This window comes from Hakea prostrata, chromosome 3 (assembly GCF_041222555.1).
Source record: "Hakea prostrata isolate BN-2017 chromosome 3, UWA_Hpros_2, whole genome shotgun sequence".
In the NCBI taxonomy this organism is placed as follows: Eukaryota; Viridiplantae; Streptophyta; class Magnoliopsida; order Proteales; family Proteaceae; genus Hakea; species Hakea prostrata.
This window is the reverse complement of record NC_142602.1, coordinates 76,108,254-76,125,914: the sequence shown is the minus strand read 5'-3', so window position 1 is coordinate 76,125,914 and position 17,661 is coordinate 76,108,254. Positions and strand designations below refer to the sequence as shown.

Here is a 17,661-nt window from a genome sequence, read left to right as displayed (position 1 = left end):
GTCTTTTGTCCGCCCAAAGAGCATCCACAGATTTTAGAAAGACAGTCTTTCGATCACAATACACCATAAAGTTGATGATGGATTTTCTTGTCGGACCGGTCCAGCCATCACACATAATGGTGCATCCATATGTCTCCCAAAATATTCTCAAATTACTGATGTACTCTTGCAGCTCCTCCTTCTCCTCAGTCAGAAAGTGGTCAACACCTCCTTAGGGGTAGGACCAGGATGTCCAGGACCTGCCTTAGCAATAGTGTCAACCATATTACTATAGTAAGGACCCTGTGCTGTATGTGCCGGAACCGCATTGTAGTACATCCACTTCGACACTGCTTTCTTCACTTTCTTCGCCATCCCTTTCCATGCACCTGTGATCTTGGGCTGCTTAGCCCCTTATTTCTGAAAATATCAGGATCTTGCTCTAGGATAGGATCCGACCTCTGTGGATAGTCACGTGGACGTGATCCCCGTACATCAGCCGTAGAAGGGACCCTCTGACTCTGTGATCTGCTGAACATACCACGTATACCACCCCTGTCCCTAGATCCAGATGCTCCAGCCCCTGATCCAGATGCTCCAGCCCCTGATCCAGATGCTCCAGCCCCTACAGGCCTAGAGGTACCAGCTCCTGTAAATCTAGCTCTGGCCCTCTCCTCCTCCTGGTACTGCATCGCCCTACTCTCAGCCATCGCCCGTCTAACATCCCTCTCCTCCCGCTCTCTCAAATCAACGGGATCAACCTCCTGATCAGAATCTGAATCAACTCTATAAGATGATGGTGCCCGCACCGCCTCATCCAATGCTTCATTTACCCTTCTCCTCTCTTGTTTCTTCTTCCCCTTGTCTTTCTCCATCTCCCTAACTGCCTTTCTGATATCCGCATTCACCTCAGTGCAGGTAGCCACATCTTTTGAACTACCAGTAATGTGAGCCTTAAACCTACTTATGCCACCAGAATTCAACTCCTTACCACAGAAGTTGCATCTTGTTTTACTTTTATTTCCATCGATTGCAACACAGTATTGCCATGCAGGATCAGCCCTCCCCTTCCCTGCAGACGCCGCTCCCTGTGTCTGTCCCTGTCCCTGGCCCTGTGAACCTGCTCCTCTCCCACTACTAGACATGATAACAGTTGGTCTGTTGCAACAAAAATGATTTCACAAACAATTAAACAATACCAATATAATATTTTAAACAATATATAAATTTTTTCCGACAAAAGAAAATGCTACCATATCAAAACTGACAATGAAACCATACAAGAAGCACTTAAAAATAATTATATAGGTATTCTATAATTTTCTATAATTTTCAAAATCATTTTCCTTATTTATTCCTAATTGTTTCTCTTTTTTCATAATTATTTATATTTTATATTCATATTTTAATAAATTTCAAAAAATCAAAAAATTATTTATTGGGTCGAAAATTATTCCGACTCCGTGAGTTTGTAGATTGACCCATGGGGATCCACATATATTTTTTCAATCACAATGCAACACATATATCATGCAAAAAGCAAGCATTTAAAATGTATAAAAATACAATTTTTGACGCCCGAAAATAAATAAATAAATTACTTAGTGAAAAAAAAATTCGACTCCGTGAGTTTGTAGATCAGCCTATTGTATTCAACATATATTAATTTCATACCCATCCAACAATATTATGGCATGCATTTTCAAAAAAAATAGTTTAGTGAAGAACAGTTTACCTCTCAGATGAAAAACACCCAGATTTGTGTGAAATCTCGCTTGATCGTCGCGAATAAGGCTATATCCGTCAAGAATGAAGTGAGTACTGCGATTTTATGTCGAAGATCGGACGAAAATATGGCCAAAACACCTAGAACTAGGAGAGAGAAGCTCTGGATGGTGTGGGTGAGGAGAGAGAAAATCAAACGAAATTCAAAAGATAAATAATGAAAAATTCCCACGAGCCCCGCATTTTATCGCCGAATTTCGCCGAGAAATCGGCGAAATCTCGGTATTTTGTTTCGGGTAAAGATATTACCTCCAATAAAGAGAAAAAACAGAAATTTAACAAAATATTAAAAATTTATTTTTTTCCCCCCCCCCTAATGTTTTGTAGGAGGAAACAAACAATCCCCAAACTTCTTTCCATGCTTACAATCATCTATCAAAGGTTAATTTTTTTTGGGTTGATAGAAAACACAAAAGTTTATTGTGTACAGATGTTCGAACAAGTGATATACACCCAATCTATAGTGTGTTCAGCAATGAAAGTATGTTGACACAAATTGATGAGCCAAGATTGTGTCGTGGCACTGTCAAAATGTTTAATTTTTATATTTTCTAAGATAGCTCCTAATCGTAGTAGTTCATTTGCTTCTGTTATAGGCCACCTCGTTTTCTCAATTTGGAGCCAATTTTCTAATTGTTGACAGTTGCTTCAAATAGTTGTGACCGGTATTCCTTTAGTTTGTGCCACTCGCATTCCAGCCAGAAGTCCAGCAATAATACATCTGTTTGCATCATCCTCATTGTTGAAGATTGCTACTGCCCCTTCCCACTGCATACTTGTATTGATCAGATCCCAGCCACCCATGGTTTGGTTTTTCGTAGGGGAGAAGATTCCTGCACACATAAGAATCGTATCACTGTTGATACTTAAGTCTTTAGATATCCTGCAAATACATTCCATATTAATGTGATATCTATGGACAAGACTCAATATTTCTTTAGTTCCAGGGGTTGAATACGTAAATCCTGTATCCATTTATTAACATAGTCTATGACTAACATAGGATTAGGTTGTATTTTTTTTAAACCCCACCTCATTTCTAACCTTCCAAATATCATAGCAAGTTATTAACCAAATGAACATAAACCAGTTCAACAAAGGTTTATCAAGTTGTGAATGAAAATAAATGCAAATATCAATCAAACTACAGTGGGGTAGCCTGTCCACTTGAAGGCCTAAGTGTCTTGTGGCCCAAACTCGCAGAGCCCAAGCACAATCAACAAACGATGCCAAACTGATTTGTTGCTTCAGCCACATAGTGTACATAAAGAGTCAGCCCTTGTCCATTGAGATAATATCTCCTTAATAGGGACCCCTACATGCACAAGACGCCAAAAAAACATTTTAAATTTTGGGTGTGTCTTCATCTTCCAAAAGAATTCCCACCATGCAGCATTTAAATTGTTAGAGGAATGTGAATCAACATGAGTTAGCTCTTTGTAGGCCAATTTGGTAGTGAGTTGCCGAGTTGTAGAGAGCGTGGACTTCCACTCATCCTTGCAATCAACAAGGTTAATCTATTGATATTTGTTGCAATATCAGGAAGCACATTGGTTAAACTAAATTCCAAAGACAACCATTTATTAGCAACCTCAGTAAGGCTACGGTCCTGGTGAAGAAAGCTAGGCATATTCCCTCCTAAACACGTCCATAGAGCTTTAGGGAGCCAAGGATCAAACCAAAAAGAAGTTTCTATCATCACCATTTGGGCCAAAAGAGTGATAATCTTTTTGAGACTATTCCAAGTATGAGATCTAGATCTGCCATAGACTTTTGGGTCAAAGATGGTAAACTTGGGAAAGTATTTGGCTTTTAGACATCTAACCCATATTGAGTCGGTCTCGATTAAAATTCTCCCACTTTGCAATAATATAAAAATTTTTTTTTTTTTTTATTTTTTTTTTCCCCCCCCCTCCCTCCTTTCTCCCCACACCATTAACCCCAACAAAATATAGAAATTTTTTTTATTTTGGTTGAACCCCCCCCCCAACTAAGTGGGCAAACCAACTTTTTTTTATTATTATTAGTAAACAACAAGTTGGTTTTGTTTAGGAGGGCGCCCAGTTTTGTTTTATGAAGCGCCCCCACCCCCCCCCCCCCCCCAAAAGGCCCGTTTGTTGTAAATATGTTTAAAACTTATTAAAGTTATTTTATATAAATATTGTTTAAATCGTGTCTTTTATCCATGGTTTTATTTAGTCCCACATCGGGTTGAGAGGATTTGATTATATGGTTTATATATAGTAAGGGCCCATGTATTATTAATTTGTGTGACACGAACCGAGCCTGAATCCTGTTGTGACCCTGCTATGGTTATATAGATATATATTAATATTAATAAATCTATATGACTTGGGACTTGGGTCATGGGCTTTGGTCCGGAAGGCACATTTTGTCATGGGCCCTATTCTGGAAAGCCCACTACTGGGTGAATACGTGGAGATGCCATTTGAGTGGCACTCTCCTGTAGGGAGGTCAGCTGGAGGTCCCTTCCTGAAGAGAGTTGAGTTGAAAGGTACCCTCACAGCCTTACCCTTTCACCCACAGCCTTTGGGGCTCTATATAAACTCATTTTCGTTCTCATTCTTGACACACAGAATTCCTCCTCCTCTTTCTCTCTCTCTCCCTGTTATTCTATTAAGCAGTGAACATAACCTAATTATACCTTGAGTAAACCTTTCAGGGGTGCAACCTTAAAGGTTTGGGCTGACTAATCTTGGGGTGAAGACATTTTTAGAACCCGTATTGCACAATCGGGGTGTCTAAATACCTTAAAGAAAGTACTTCATGTACATTTCAGCTCTAAAGGAGTATTGTGATTACAACAACAGTTCTAGTGTGCATGCAGATTCCTTAATCGTTTAAACTACTTTAAGGTATTTAGAATTTTCTACTATGGCTACTGACAACACTGAAGTAGTCAACACAACCGTTGGAAAAGAGACCAACATGAAGGACTCTGCAAAAGTAAGTGCACATGAGAAAGTTACTGAGAACAACACTCCTCTTCCATCTCTGCAAGCTTCACAACCACCAACCGGAAAGTCAGATTTTGACAAAATCGAGCAGTTCAAAGGTGAGAACTTTAAACGTTGGAAGCAAATGCAATATTTCACACTTATGGAAGCTAGGATAGCATTTGTGCTGAGTGAACCCCAACCTGATAAGTCAGGTGATCCTTCATTCAAGCAGAAAAGGATCGAATGGTTCACTGCGGATTTCAAATGTAAGAATCGCATTCTAAATGCGTTGTCAAATGAGTTATACAATGTGTATAGCTCTTTTGAATTTGCTTATGAAATCTGGGAGGCATTAGTCAAGAAGTATACTCTTGAGGATGCCGGTAACTCAAGGTTTGTGGTTGAAACCTTTCTGAAGTTTACGATGGTCAATGGGACTAGCATCTCCGACCAAGTAAACAAGTATCAAGTGTTGGTGGGGAATCTGGCAAAAGAGAATATCATTCTGCCAGATGCCTTTGTGACCAGTGCCTTGATACACAAGCTTCCTTCCTCTTGGAGTGCCTTTAAGGTCTCAATGAAACAGAAGAGGAAGGACTGGGCCTTTGACGATGTTGTGGTTCGGATCGGGGAATAGAAGAGAGGAACCGACTTAGGAACGAACCTAGTAGTTCCAATAAGCCTAAGGCCAACTTGGTAGAGACTGAACAAAAAAAGAAATTTAATAAGTCTCTGAAACCCAATCAAGATGCTACCTTCAAAAAGAAGAAGAGAGCATGCTTCAAGTGTGGCAAACCTGGGCATTTCATAAAGGATTGCAGGGTAAAGAAGAAAGGAGGATCAGAGAAAGCAAGGGCTAATCTAATTGATTCTGAGATCTACACTGCAATGATAACAGAGGCTTTTATAGTTGAAAAGTCAACATTCTGGGTGATAGATAAAGGTGCCACCAGCACATTTGTGGAGATAGGAGCTTCTTCTCCAAGTACTCTGATGCTGTTGACAAGATCTTCATGGGAAATTCTCAACCAGCCAATGTAATCGGAAAAGGACAAATACCCTAAAGCTTACCTCTAGAAAAATTCTGAAGTTGGAGAATGTCCTCTATGTACCAGATATAAGGCGAAATCTGATCTCTGGGTCCGCTCCTAAATAAAGCTGGGTTCAAACTGTCCTTTGAAGTAGACAAAGCAGTTCTCTTGAAAAATGATGTATTTATTGGAAAATGTTATCTAAATGATGGCCTCTTTATATTGAGTATTACTGAATTAATAAATACTTCGATTCTTGCTTATGTTCTTGATTCTTTTGATTTATGGCATGGTAGACTAGGTCACAGTAGTGCACCTTATATATCTCAATTATGTAAGTTGGGCATTATACATAGTATTAAACCACCACTGATTAAATGTCAAATTTGTGTTGAGGCTAAATTTACAAAGAAACCTCATAAGTCAGTGGATAGAAAAACGAATTTGCTAGAACTAGTGCAAAGTGATTTATGTGACTTCAAATCACAAGGATCAAGAGGTGGTACTAGGTATGTTATCACCTTTATAGATGACTGTTCTAGATATACTATGATATATCTACTGAAATCTAAGAATGAAGCCAGCAATGCCTTTCTGTCTTATAAAGCAGAAGTAGAGAATCAACTTGGAAGAAAGATAAAAAGGCTAAGGACTGACAGAGGGTCAGAATATTTCAGCCTTAGTAAATTCTTTGAAGAGAATGGCATTATTCATGAAACCACTGCCCCATATCAACCAGAATCTAATGGGATAGCAGAAAGGAAAAAATGTTCATTAGAAGAAATGATGAATGCAATGTTAATCAGTTCTGGCTTACCACTTGACTTGTGGGGGGATGCAATATTAACTTCGTGTTATGTTTTAAATAGAATTCCCCACAGGAAAATTGGATTGATACCATATGAAAAATGGTATTTAAGGAAACCAAGTGTGAAACACTTGAGAACATGGGGTTGTTTGGTCAAAGTAGCCATTCCAGAACCTAAGAAGCGAAAAGTTGGTCCTAAAACCATTGACTGTGTGTTTTTAGGATATGCAGTACATAGTTCTGCATACCGTTGCTTGGTTATAAGAACCATTGAAGAAATTTGTGAGGAAAATTCAATAATTGAGACAAGGGATGCTGAATTCTTTGAAAGAATATTTCCTTTTAAATTTAATAGACTTAATAGTGAGTCTGGAAGTAGTAGTATGAATCATGGAAATGATTTGGCTACAACCGCTGATTTATCTCATGAATTGACACAAGACAGTGGAAATGAGATAATATTGACTCCAAGTGGAAATGAGAATCCTATACGGAAAAGAAAAAGACAAAGGAAAACTAAATTTTCATCTGATGAGTGGATAGTCTATCTTATAGACAATGACCCTCTCACATATAGTGAAACAAGTTTTTCTCCGGATGTTGTCTTTTGGAAGGAAGCTATAAAGAGTGAACTAGATTCCATTATAGCTAACCACACTTGGGAATTGGTAAATCTTCCTCAAGGTTCAAAGGTGTTAGAGACCAAGTGGATATTTCGAAAGAAATTGAAACCTGATGGTTCCTTAGATAAGTTTAAAGCCAGACTTGTAGTCAAAGGTTTTAGGCAAAAGAAAGACATAGATTACTTTGACACCTTTGCACATGTAGCAAGAATAACTACTTTGAGAGTTCTCATGGCTATTGCATCTATCACAATTTGGTGATACACCAAATGGATGTAAAAACAGCATTCCTGAATGGGGAATTGGAGGAAGAGATCTACATAAGACAACCAGAAGGTTATGTATCTCTTGGTCAACCTAATAAGGTTTGTAAATTAGTCAAGTCATTGTATGCGTTGAAGCAAGCACCCAAGCAGTGGCATGAGAAATTTGATATTGCTCTCATTTCAAAGGGTTTTAGTGTCAAAGACTCTGAAAGGTGCTTATATAGTAAGTTTCATCAAGGGAAGGGTGTTTTTATTCTACTTTATGTAGATGACATGTTGATCATGGGAACAAATCTAGAAATAGTTAATCAAACTAAGAAACTGCTATTTTCTTTATTTGGCACCAAAGATTTGGGCACTGCTGATGTAATTTTGGGAATTAGAATCATCAGAAAAGAAAGAGAAATTATACTCTCTCAAGCTCATTATGTGGAAAATATGCTTAAGAAGTTTGGTTTTTATGATTCTAGTTCGTTCAAAACTCCTTTAACTATGGAAAGTAATTTTCAGAAAAATATTAGAGAACCAAGAAATCGGGAAGAGATACTCACGGATTATTGGATCTCAGAATTTATCCCATGAACTGTACTAGGCTAGATATTGCTCTAACAGTTGGAAAATTTAGCCAGCATACTCATAATCCTAGTAAAGAGCACTAGCTTGGAATTGAACGGTTACTTCGGTATCTTAAGGGTACTATGCATTATGGACTTCACTATAGTGGAAATCCCTTTGTTTTGGATGGACACTGTGATGCTAATTGGATCTCAGATTCAAGAGAAACACTAGCTACAAGTGGATATGTGTTTATGCTAGGTGGAGGAGCAATCTCATGGAAGTTAGTTAAGAAATCATGCGGAACATCTTCTACAATGGAAGCAGAATTCGTAGCTTTGGAAAAGGCTGGAAGTGAAGCTGAATGGCATAGAAACATGATTGCAAATATACCTTTATGGCCCAAACCAATGCCACCTATATCGCTGCACTGTGACAGTAAAGCAGCTATAGGAAGAGCCAAGAATCGGGTATATAATGGCAAAAGAAGACACATAAGTCTTCGACATAATCTTGTAAGGCAATATATTGATGAAGGAACAATTGCAATTGATTACGTGAAATCAAAGGAGAATTTAGCTAATATGTTCACTAAAGCTATGCCTACAAGAGCTTTTAATGAAGCACTTATGGGAATGGGATCAAGACCTGTGACATAGGTCATGTGACGGACAACCAACCTATGTGAAGAGGTTAAATCCTGAATTAGGTTCAAAGGGTAACCAACGAAGTCACTAGATGACCTGTTTGTACTACTATACCCATTCTGAATAATTATAGTAAAGTAGTACTACCATATTGTTGATAGGATGAGTAACTGACTCTTAATCAAGCATAGCTCACGAAATGTGGGGGTGTGTCAAATGTGGTGCACACCTAATGCTGACCTAAACAGATATAGAGGGTGAGGCCGCCTTCAGTTGGAAATATTACACAGGTAAAGTTCCTTAAATATCTATGAGACCAAGATTCGAGACAAGGCCAATAAAAATGTCTATTTTTCTTTATAAAGGGGTTGTTAAGAAGGTCGACCAATTGGATATGAATGGTGAAGTAGCCAGCTACACTGAAGAGGATAGGTTCAAGAAGTCAGACTTCACCGGTACTCTGTAGCATGCTTTATCAGATCTAGTGTAGATTCAAGTCCGAAAGACATCTACAACGAAGTGTCCTACTGTGTCTAATGTGTTCACTACTGCTTGAGTCTTCAGCCTTTGTATTTGAAGTTTTAACCATTGTGGGGGGTTGTTGTAAGTATGTTCAAAACTTATTAAAGTTAATTTATATAAATATTTGTTTAAATCGTGTCTTTTATCCATGGTTTTATTTAGTCCCACATCGGGTTGAGAGGATTTGATTATATGGTTTATATATAGTAAGGGCCCATGTCTTATTAATTTGTGCGACACGAACCAAGCCTGAATCCTGTTGTGACCCTGCTATGGTTATATAGATATATATTAATATTAATAAATCTATATGACTTGGGACTTGGGTCGTGGGCTTTGGTCCGGAAGGCACATTTTGTCATGGGCCCTATTCTGGAAAGCCCACTACTGGGTGAATACGTGGAGATGCCATTTGAGTGGTACTCTCCTGTAGGGAGGTCAGCTGGAGGTACCTTCCTAAAGAGAGTTGAGCTGAAAGGTACCCTCATAGCCTTACTCTTTCACCCCCAGCCTTTGGGGCTCTATATAAACTCATTTTCGTGCTCATTCTTGACACACAGAATTCCTCCTCTCTCTCTCTCTCTCTCTCTCTCTCTCTCTCTCTCTCCCTGTTATTCTGTTAAGCAGTGAACATAACCTAATTATACCTTGAGTAAACCTTTCTGGGGTGCAACCTTAAAGGTTTGGGCTGACTGATCTTGGGGTGAAGACACTTTTAGAACCCGTATTGCACAAATCGGGGTGTCTAAATACCTTAAAGAAAGTACTTCATGTACGTTTCAGCTCTAAAGGAGTATTGTGATTACAATAACAGTTCTAGTGTGCGTGTAGATTCTTCAATCATTTAAACACAGTTAGCTTTCCAACCTGCTAATCTCAAATGGATTTTTTTGAGAAGAGAGGCCATCTCCTTCCACCGTGCCCTACCATGAAAAAGAGCAGTCTCTAGGTATTGCATCTATCAAAGGTTATTATAATCATCTAATGAACCAAGTTGGGCCGATCAAATTTTGAGAAGTGGCACCAATGTTGGGTAATTTTGGATAGTCATATGCTGCATCGACCAAGCTCTCATGTCTATGGGGGGAGAGAGAGAGAGAGGCAACATAGCTTTATTTTTGTTTGACGCAATTTTTTGATTTTTGCTATGCTTTCATGAATTATTTATAAGGTAAAGCTTTCCTTCAATGCTTAGTATTGTTTTTCTTACTTGAGTTTTCCTTTGTCCACAAGAATATCTGGTAAGAAATTTGTCCATATCAGTCTAAATTCATTTTCGAATGCGGCCGATTCTTATCAGCGAACTCCTATGATGGTTTCAACTTTTAATTTTTCTTTTGATTTTAATAATGGTGTAATTTTTGTAAGGATATCTCTATTATTTTAACTTCTTCGATTCCAATTTTCTTTGTTGAACCCATTCTGAATTATACAATTGAAATCTTATAATTTTGATAAACTTTCTTTGATCATCTAGCTACTAGTTTTAGATCATGAGAAAGAACAATCGGTTTTGATCGTTGAAAAGAAGGAAAAAAGAGGACAATTAAGGGTTAGGATGGTGAAATAAAAGAGAGAGGGAGAGAAAAAGAAGGGATTTCATGGAAGTTGTCATGAAATTGTAAAGGAGGAAAGTAATTTGATTGGAAAAGGGATGTGGAACCAAAGAAAGTGGAAGGAAAATTTTTTTTGATTAGGTGGAGGAAGAACAAAAATAAAAATAGTTTTTTTTTGGGATAATTACTATTGCCCCCCTGTACTTTGATTTTATTACTAATGTATCCCCTGTATTTTGCAAAATTACTAATCCAACCTTTAACTTTGTCTATAATTACTAATGCCCCCCTACTGTCAAGTTCCGTTAGTTTACTGATGATGTGGCATCTCCATATTTTTTAAAAATCCCAAAATACCCTTTTACTTATCTCTTTACTTATTTGCCCTTTTGTCAAGTTACAGTAATACCCTTAATTAATTGTAGAGAAAAAAATAATCATAATCTGTTTTACTCTAAAAAAAAAAACCAAAATAAAGAAATAATAATTGAATAAAATTAAAATAGAAACCGAAGAGGAGGGGAGATAGAATTCAACTCAAATTTGGAAACTGAATATCACCTACTTCGTTAATTCCTTCTCTGGCAAGATTTTGTGGTTTCATCAATGGTGGGTTAGTAAAGCAATGAAAGTCTAAACTCCCATGGGGAGGTGTTACGTTCGGTTTCCAATATTAAAAAAGCACCAGTCCCCCCCCCCAAAAAAAAATAATTGTGGTTTCCTTCCCTACGTATGGTAAAGGAGAAGGTGGGAAACCAAATCGAATTTGAATTTTGCCAATTTCTTTAATTCAAAATAAATAAGTTTAGTGAAGGTGGAAAGCCAATATTTTTTTAATTCAAAATAAATGAAGTTAGGGTAAAATTGACATTTAATCTGGTTTTTATAAATGGGGTAGTATCGTCTTTTGATTTCTTAATTTTAATGAAGGACAAAGTGGACATTACACATTCAAACTTAACGGCTACTTAACACCGTTATAAGGAAGGGGGGCAACAGTAATTTTGTAAAGAACAGGGTTTTATTAGTAATAAAATCAAAGTACAGGGGGGCAACAGTAATTATCCCTTTTTTTTTTTAATGGGATTTGTTTCTTATAGGTTGTTTCCATGGGATTTTGTGTGAAGGTTTTTTGTGTGAGATTAGGTGTTCCTTAGTTTTTGGGCATTTTGGAGTCAGTTGAAGTGATGGATCGAAGAGGTTTTGTTTTGTAGGTTCCTACGGAGATCAACGGACTAGTTATTCAGGTTGATGACAAGTATGAAAGGCATAGTTAAGACAACTAGGCTAGGGGTGAAGCATTCAAATTTCTCTATAAAACTTTCAATGGTCATAAATATTTCATCTTGTGACAACAATCGGGTGAAAAATAATCTTACGCATGAGGGATTTGTTGAGGCTCTCAAAAAAAATTTAGAAAGGCAAGAGACAATGATGGAAGTTGAGAGGCAAGGGTTGAGGGATCTAGCGAACAATACAATCCAGTTATATTTTGCAGATAACGTTCTTTGTGAGGTTATTAGGTTGGCAGATCCAGAGCAGGTCCAAGTAAAGTCGAGATCGGTATAAGTCCAAGTTATTGACAAAGTTTTTGGTTCTTGATGCAGAGATCAAAGAGGAGGACAAGGCATTACCTTGTTTGCATCACTACCTCAATCATTTGATCACAATGTGAATACCTTACTATTTGGTAAGGATACTTTGAAATTTGATGGCGTTATTGCTGCTTTGATGATGAATGAAACACGATAGAAAGATAGCAGTGATATGAAGTTAGATGAAAGTAGTGCTTTTGGTTGTAAGGGGTGGTCATGGTAGAGGAAAATAAAATGGGAGAGGTCTGACAAATCAAGGGATCGCTCAAAGTCTACTGGTCAAAAATTAGTTTTTTATTTTTGCACAAAAGAACATCATATATAGATGTCTAAGGCCTAAGGACGATAGGAAAAAGAAGGAGAAGAAGGAAAAATCATCTATTGCAAGTTTAGATGGGTCTTGGAGTGATGATGGAGGGCATCTCCTTCTAACTACATCATTAGGTATGGATACTTCAGGCTGAATTTTAAATACTAGTTGTTCGCTTCATATGTGTTCAGTCAAGGATCAGTTTGTTACATATTACACATCTCAGAATGGTATTGTCAAAATGGCAAATAATGCAGAAATCAAGGTTGTTGGAGTTGGGACAGTATGGATTCACTTATTTAATGGGATTGTGCAAACTTTGACTTGGTTTCAACATGTGCTAGATAAAAGGAAGAATTTGATTTCAATGGGAACTCTGGATTCTAAAGGTTTCAAATATTTATTTGAAGGGTGGAGTAGAGGATCCATGGTTGTGATACAGGGACGGATGATCGGTAAACTATACAAGCTTGCAGGGAGTGTTGAAATAGATGAAGCTCCGATTGGAACTCGGGCAAAGGGTACAGGTGATAGACAAAATTTTTAGGTTTTTCAAATTATGAACATTGCTGAATAAGTGTAAATCTAGAAAGAAATGGATGATTTTTGCTTCGAATTTGGTAAGTTACAATGATTCTTGAAGCTGAGTGTAATAGTAAAAAAGGTGGAGCTGCATTACATCGTACGATGACAATGAGTTGTATACCCTAGGTGAGGGTGAATGACATGCTTGTTTAGGTAATGGCAATCATGAAAATTATCCCTGATGGGATGTGAGCCATGCAATAAGGTGTGGCAGATGCATAGAGACAAAGATGATTGCAGATTAGACATCAACAATAATTTTTTTCAAGGTGGTTTGCATAATTCAAGTCAAGGTGGAGATTATTGGGTTTGGGTGTTTTGTATTCTACAAGTCCATATGATTAGAGTTTGGTTGTATTTGGTAATTGAAATAAGCTTTGGGTCAATTAGTTGTACAAGGGGTAGAATTGTAATTATATGGGGATTAGAGTATGGGTTTTCCTATAGAATAGTCTCTGTGAGATACCCAGGTATGATGTGCAAGAAAAAGGTAATACTGTGTATAGTGTAAGAGCGGTGAGATTGTCAGAAAATAGTGAAATTCTTTTTCTTTAGTTGACGTAGACGATCTTGTCAAACCACGTTAAAATCCTTACAGTTGTGAGTCATTACTAGTGGTGGTAGATGGTTTTTCATAGTGGTTCAACTTACACAACTTAACCAATGAATAAATAGGTGAAGACCCACCTATATGTTAACATGTATAAATTAATTATTTTTTATTTAGGATAATTGGGTAATATTTGAATTTAATTGGAATTTTACTAACCGCTTTCAAGTTTCAACGGACTTTGACACAAGGGACCGAGCTAAACGTAATATATGGCATAATAGAGACCCCCTACTTTAGCCCCAATTTAAGAAATATAGACGTAAACTTTTTTCCCCAAGTGGTTGAAACCATTCTTTTCTTTTTTGGGGCAAGAAGTGGTTGAAACCATTCACAGCTATTAAATTTATGATCTTCTAGATTTGAATTCTGACGTTGACTATAAGATCATCTCTACTAGTTGAGAAGAGTGGGTCTACCGAAAAAGAAAGAGAATGATACGGAATTTCACTCCCCATGGACCCTGATGCCAGTTCACTCAACCATGACCAAATCAGGGCATTGGTGGAGATCGACCATAGAGGGAAAGCCAAAAGAGGTTGCGATCTAATTACCATATATTTCGAGTTTTCAAAATATTTCACAAGCTAAATCCCGAAGCCTGCACATCTCTATCAGTCCCAATTGGCCCTTTGCAGTACTATAACAAAGAGCAGTTAGGAACCATGGAAACACATAAGCTTCCCTACAAACAGTGCACCCAGAATGGTTGGTCCTATAATGCCCTAACTGTGCAGACCTACTCCTCCACCACCCGCTTCCGATGGTGTTGGGCTTCTCACATCTTCCATCACCTCCTTGACCGGCTGATATTTATGTAAAGGCACCGAATTGTAGTCCAAGAAACACAGGAACACCACCAAAACCACACATGACGCAAACATCGGAATCGGCCCAAAAATCCAAAACATGAAATTCATGGCAAAGTAGAGGAGCCTCAACCCAACCTGCCAGAAATGGTTAGCCCTTATCACTGACGACTGCACGTACTCCACCGGCACGTCGGTGTGTGGGGTGCTTATGAAGAAATCAACTTGGACCAAGTGCCTTGCCGACTGGACAAATGACCCAAACGCTAGCATGAAAGCTAAGAGCATGCACAGGTACTTGACAGAGAGAATGGCAGAACTCGAGTCTCCAACTATGTGAAAGTTCTTGAAGAGATTACCAGACGAGCTTCCCAGCCATGCTCCTATGAGAGAGCTCAGAGTAAGGGCCACAGAAGCCAAGAAGGTCGCACATGATATGTTTGTTGAAATTACAGAGATTGCTAAGCTTGTGTTATTCGTATCACCCTGCAAGTTCCAAATACCCACTAATAATCAGGACTATGAAGTCACCAATTTGATTAAAGTGATAGAGAATTAACTACACCTGCATCATTCTCTCAACCCATGCATTCCTGTTGTGATTCTCATAGCCAATTACTGTTGTTGCAGGATACCTTAGAAGTCGGTGGATGAGGTAGAGATGGTAGCTAAGCACTATCAAGAGCCCTGCTGGGACTAAGATCAGGTCCAGGTATTCCACCACAAACTCCATTACCTATTCCAATCCTGTCTTCTGCTTCTGCTTCTGCTTGTCTCCATCTAGCGAACATGGGAGAGATGAGTTTGATGATGGTTTAGTTGAAAGCGTGAAGGACACAACCACCAACAGACGTAATGGAAGTACCTAATAGGCTGGGAACGGCTGGAAACTTATAAAATACACATTGAATGTCCTTCACTGGGGCAGGTAACCTAGCTAAACACTTAAAGCGCAATAAAGAAATCGGAAGCATTGTTCGTACTCTTGGAATCGGATCGATTGATTCGCTCGAATTGGACTCGCTTTCACCGACACACATTTGTGCGGACTAGCGTTCATAAACGGCTCCCTCCCTAAATGGAAAATTATTCTCTCAAATTCTAATCGTTCATTTACCCTCAGTTTCTAGTCTAGAATTATGATTCACGCTAGTACGATTTGGTTGTACAATTAGGTACAAAAATGCTTTTCATATGACATACATTACGGTACAAAAACATTTTCAATATTTACCTTAAACGATACATGGACATCAGTCATATGAATCGTGGCTGAATCATGTTTTTGTACAAGACTTTGAGACACTTTAGGAACCAATCATATTGAAATCCACTATATCCCATGATGGATTTGGTATGATTTGATGTCTTTGTAGAAGGTCATGAATTGTACTCCTAGAGAGAACCTTCCAATGGGACCCAAAAGAGCTGGAGAAAAACCTACGTAGGTTTGTCTCTTTTGGATAACTGCTCCAATAACATGGCCCGTGAGTGCATTCAGAATGGGCGGTGGTATAATGTCCTAATCAACTGTTGTGATGAACTCCTCCACCGGAGGATTTCCACTGTAGTCGGAACCATTGTCTTCCTCCTTCTTCAACGGCCCATAATCATGCATAGGTACAGAATTGGAGTCCACGAAATACAGAAACAACACCAAAACCACGCATGACACAAACATAGGAATTGAACCAAAACTCCAAAACATGAAAATCATCGCAAAGTAGAGCAGCCTCAAACCCAGCTGCCAGAAATTATTGGCTCTGATCACCGACGATTGCACATACTCCACCGGCATGTCGCTGTTCGGCGTGCTTATGAAGAAATCAGCTTGGATTAAGTACCTTGCAGACTGAACAAATGACCCAAATGCCAGCATGAAAGCTAAGAGCATGCTCATGTACTTGAGGGAAATTGATGAGCCTTTTGTGTCTTCATGGACGTAGACATTCTTGAATAGATTTCCAGGGGCGCTTTCCCCCCATGCACCTATAAGAGAGCTAAGCGTAAGGCTCACAGAAGCCAGGAAGGTTGCACCTGTTATGTTTGTTGATATCACATTTAGTGCTAGGCTTGTGTTTTTCATGTCACCCTGCACGTTTCAAACTTCGAACACCCACTAATCAAGATTAGGAGGCAATTAATCTGATTATACAGCTAAATAGTTCAATTAGGGAGAACGAGAATTAAACAAACCTGCATCATTCTCTCAACCCATGCCATCCTGTTGAGATTTTCATAGCCAATTACTGTTGTTTCAGGAGATCTGAAAATTCTGTAGATGAGGAAGATATGATAGATCAACATAATCAAGAGCCCTGCTGAGATTAAGATCACATCCAGGTATTCCACCGTTAACTCCATTACCGATTCTAACCATTAGGAACTTATCAGAGATGATTTGATGATGCTTTACTTGGAAGGAGGAATCAATTATCAACTTTTGTAGCCTATACCATTAGGAACTTAGATTTGATGATGCTTTACTTAAAAGGAGGAATCAATCAACAATTGTAGCCTATATTTTTGACAGGAAACCAAAAAGCAAAAGGAATTAATTACATCGTAGATATACCTAAAAGCTTGGAGTTTTCGTTGACCGAGTTGTACGGATAATGTATGGCTACAAGGAATTTGCTCTCTTAGTGGAGGAAAATTCAGAGTTTTATGAGTACAAGTTTTGAAGGTTTATGTTGATTCTGCGTTGAAGCTTTTCAATTGAGTCAAGAGCCAGTTCCAACCTTGTATTTCTGTGAGTCTTCGATAAGGTACAATCTTGTAGGCACATTGACACCTTGAAGTGTGCCTTGGCAATGATGATGGAAGCCCAACTTGCTCATGGCGTGTAACTTAAGTGGTATAGAAAACTTATGAACTTACCTCTACCGACCTTTTGCTCCAAAGATGTCTTATATGGAGCTAAAAGCTCTAGGGTTGTCACGTTGGACTTAACAATTGCATCAACTACATTAACTTGGATGCATAATGTACGTAAAAACCCAACTTGCTCTTGAAGTTTT

General features: G+C 38.4%; 3 protein-coding genes across 3 annotated transcripts; all 3 read right to left on the bottom strand.

Annotated features, from left to right (window-relative positions):
• Nucleotides 1–338: 338 nt before the first annotated feature.
• LOC149023110 (uncharacterized) lies at nt 339–1,961 on the bottom strand. The gene is made up of 2 exons (XM_089147770.1): nt 1,715–1,961; nt 339–1,137 (listed from the first exon to the last, which is right to left on the bottom strand). Exon 2 carries the CDS (start codon nt 1,122–1,124, stop codon nt 339–341), a length of 786 nt encoding a protein of 261 aa, XP_089003896.1. The 5' UTR covers nt 1,125–1,137; nt 1,715–1,961.
• A 12,596-nt stretch (nt 1,962–14,557) lies between these two features.
• Nucleotides 14,558–15,374, bottom strand: LOC149023109 (uncharacterized). Its single transcript, XM_089147769.1, has 2 exons — nt 15,207–15,374; nt 14,558–15,127 (listed from the first exon to the last, which is right to left on the bottom strand). The coding sequence occupies exons 1-2, from the start codon at nt 15,372–15,374 to the stop codon at nt 14,558–14,560; spliced, it is 738 nt and encodes a 245-aa protein (XP_089003895.1).
• Nucleotides 15,375–16,163: 789 nt separating this feature from the next.
• On the bottom strand, nt 16,164–17,005 carry LOC149023108 (uncharacterized). The gene is made up of 2 exons (XM_089147767.1): nt 16,838–17,005; nt 16,164–16,733 (listed from the first exon to the last, which is right to left on the bottom strand). Exons 1-2 carry the CDS (start codon nt 17,003–17,005, stop codon nt 16,164–16,166), a joined length of 738 nt encoding a protein of 245 aa, XP_089003893.1.
• Between the last annotated feature and the right edge of the window lie 656 nt (nt 17,006–17,661).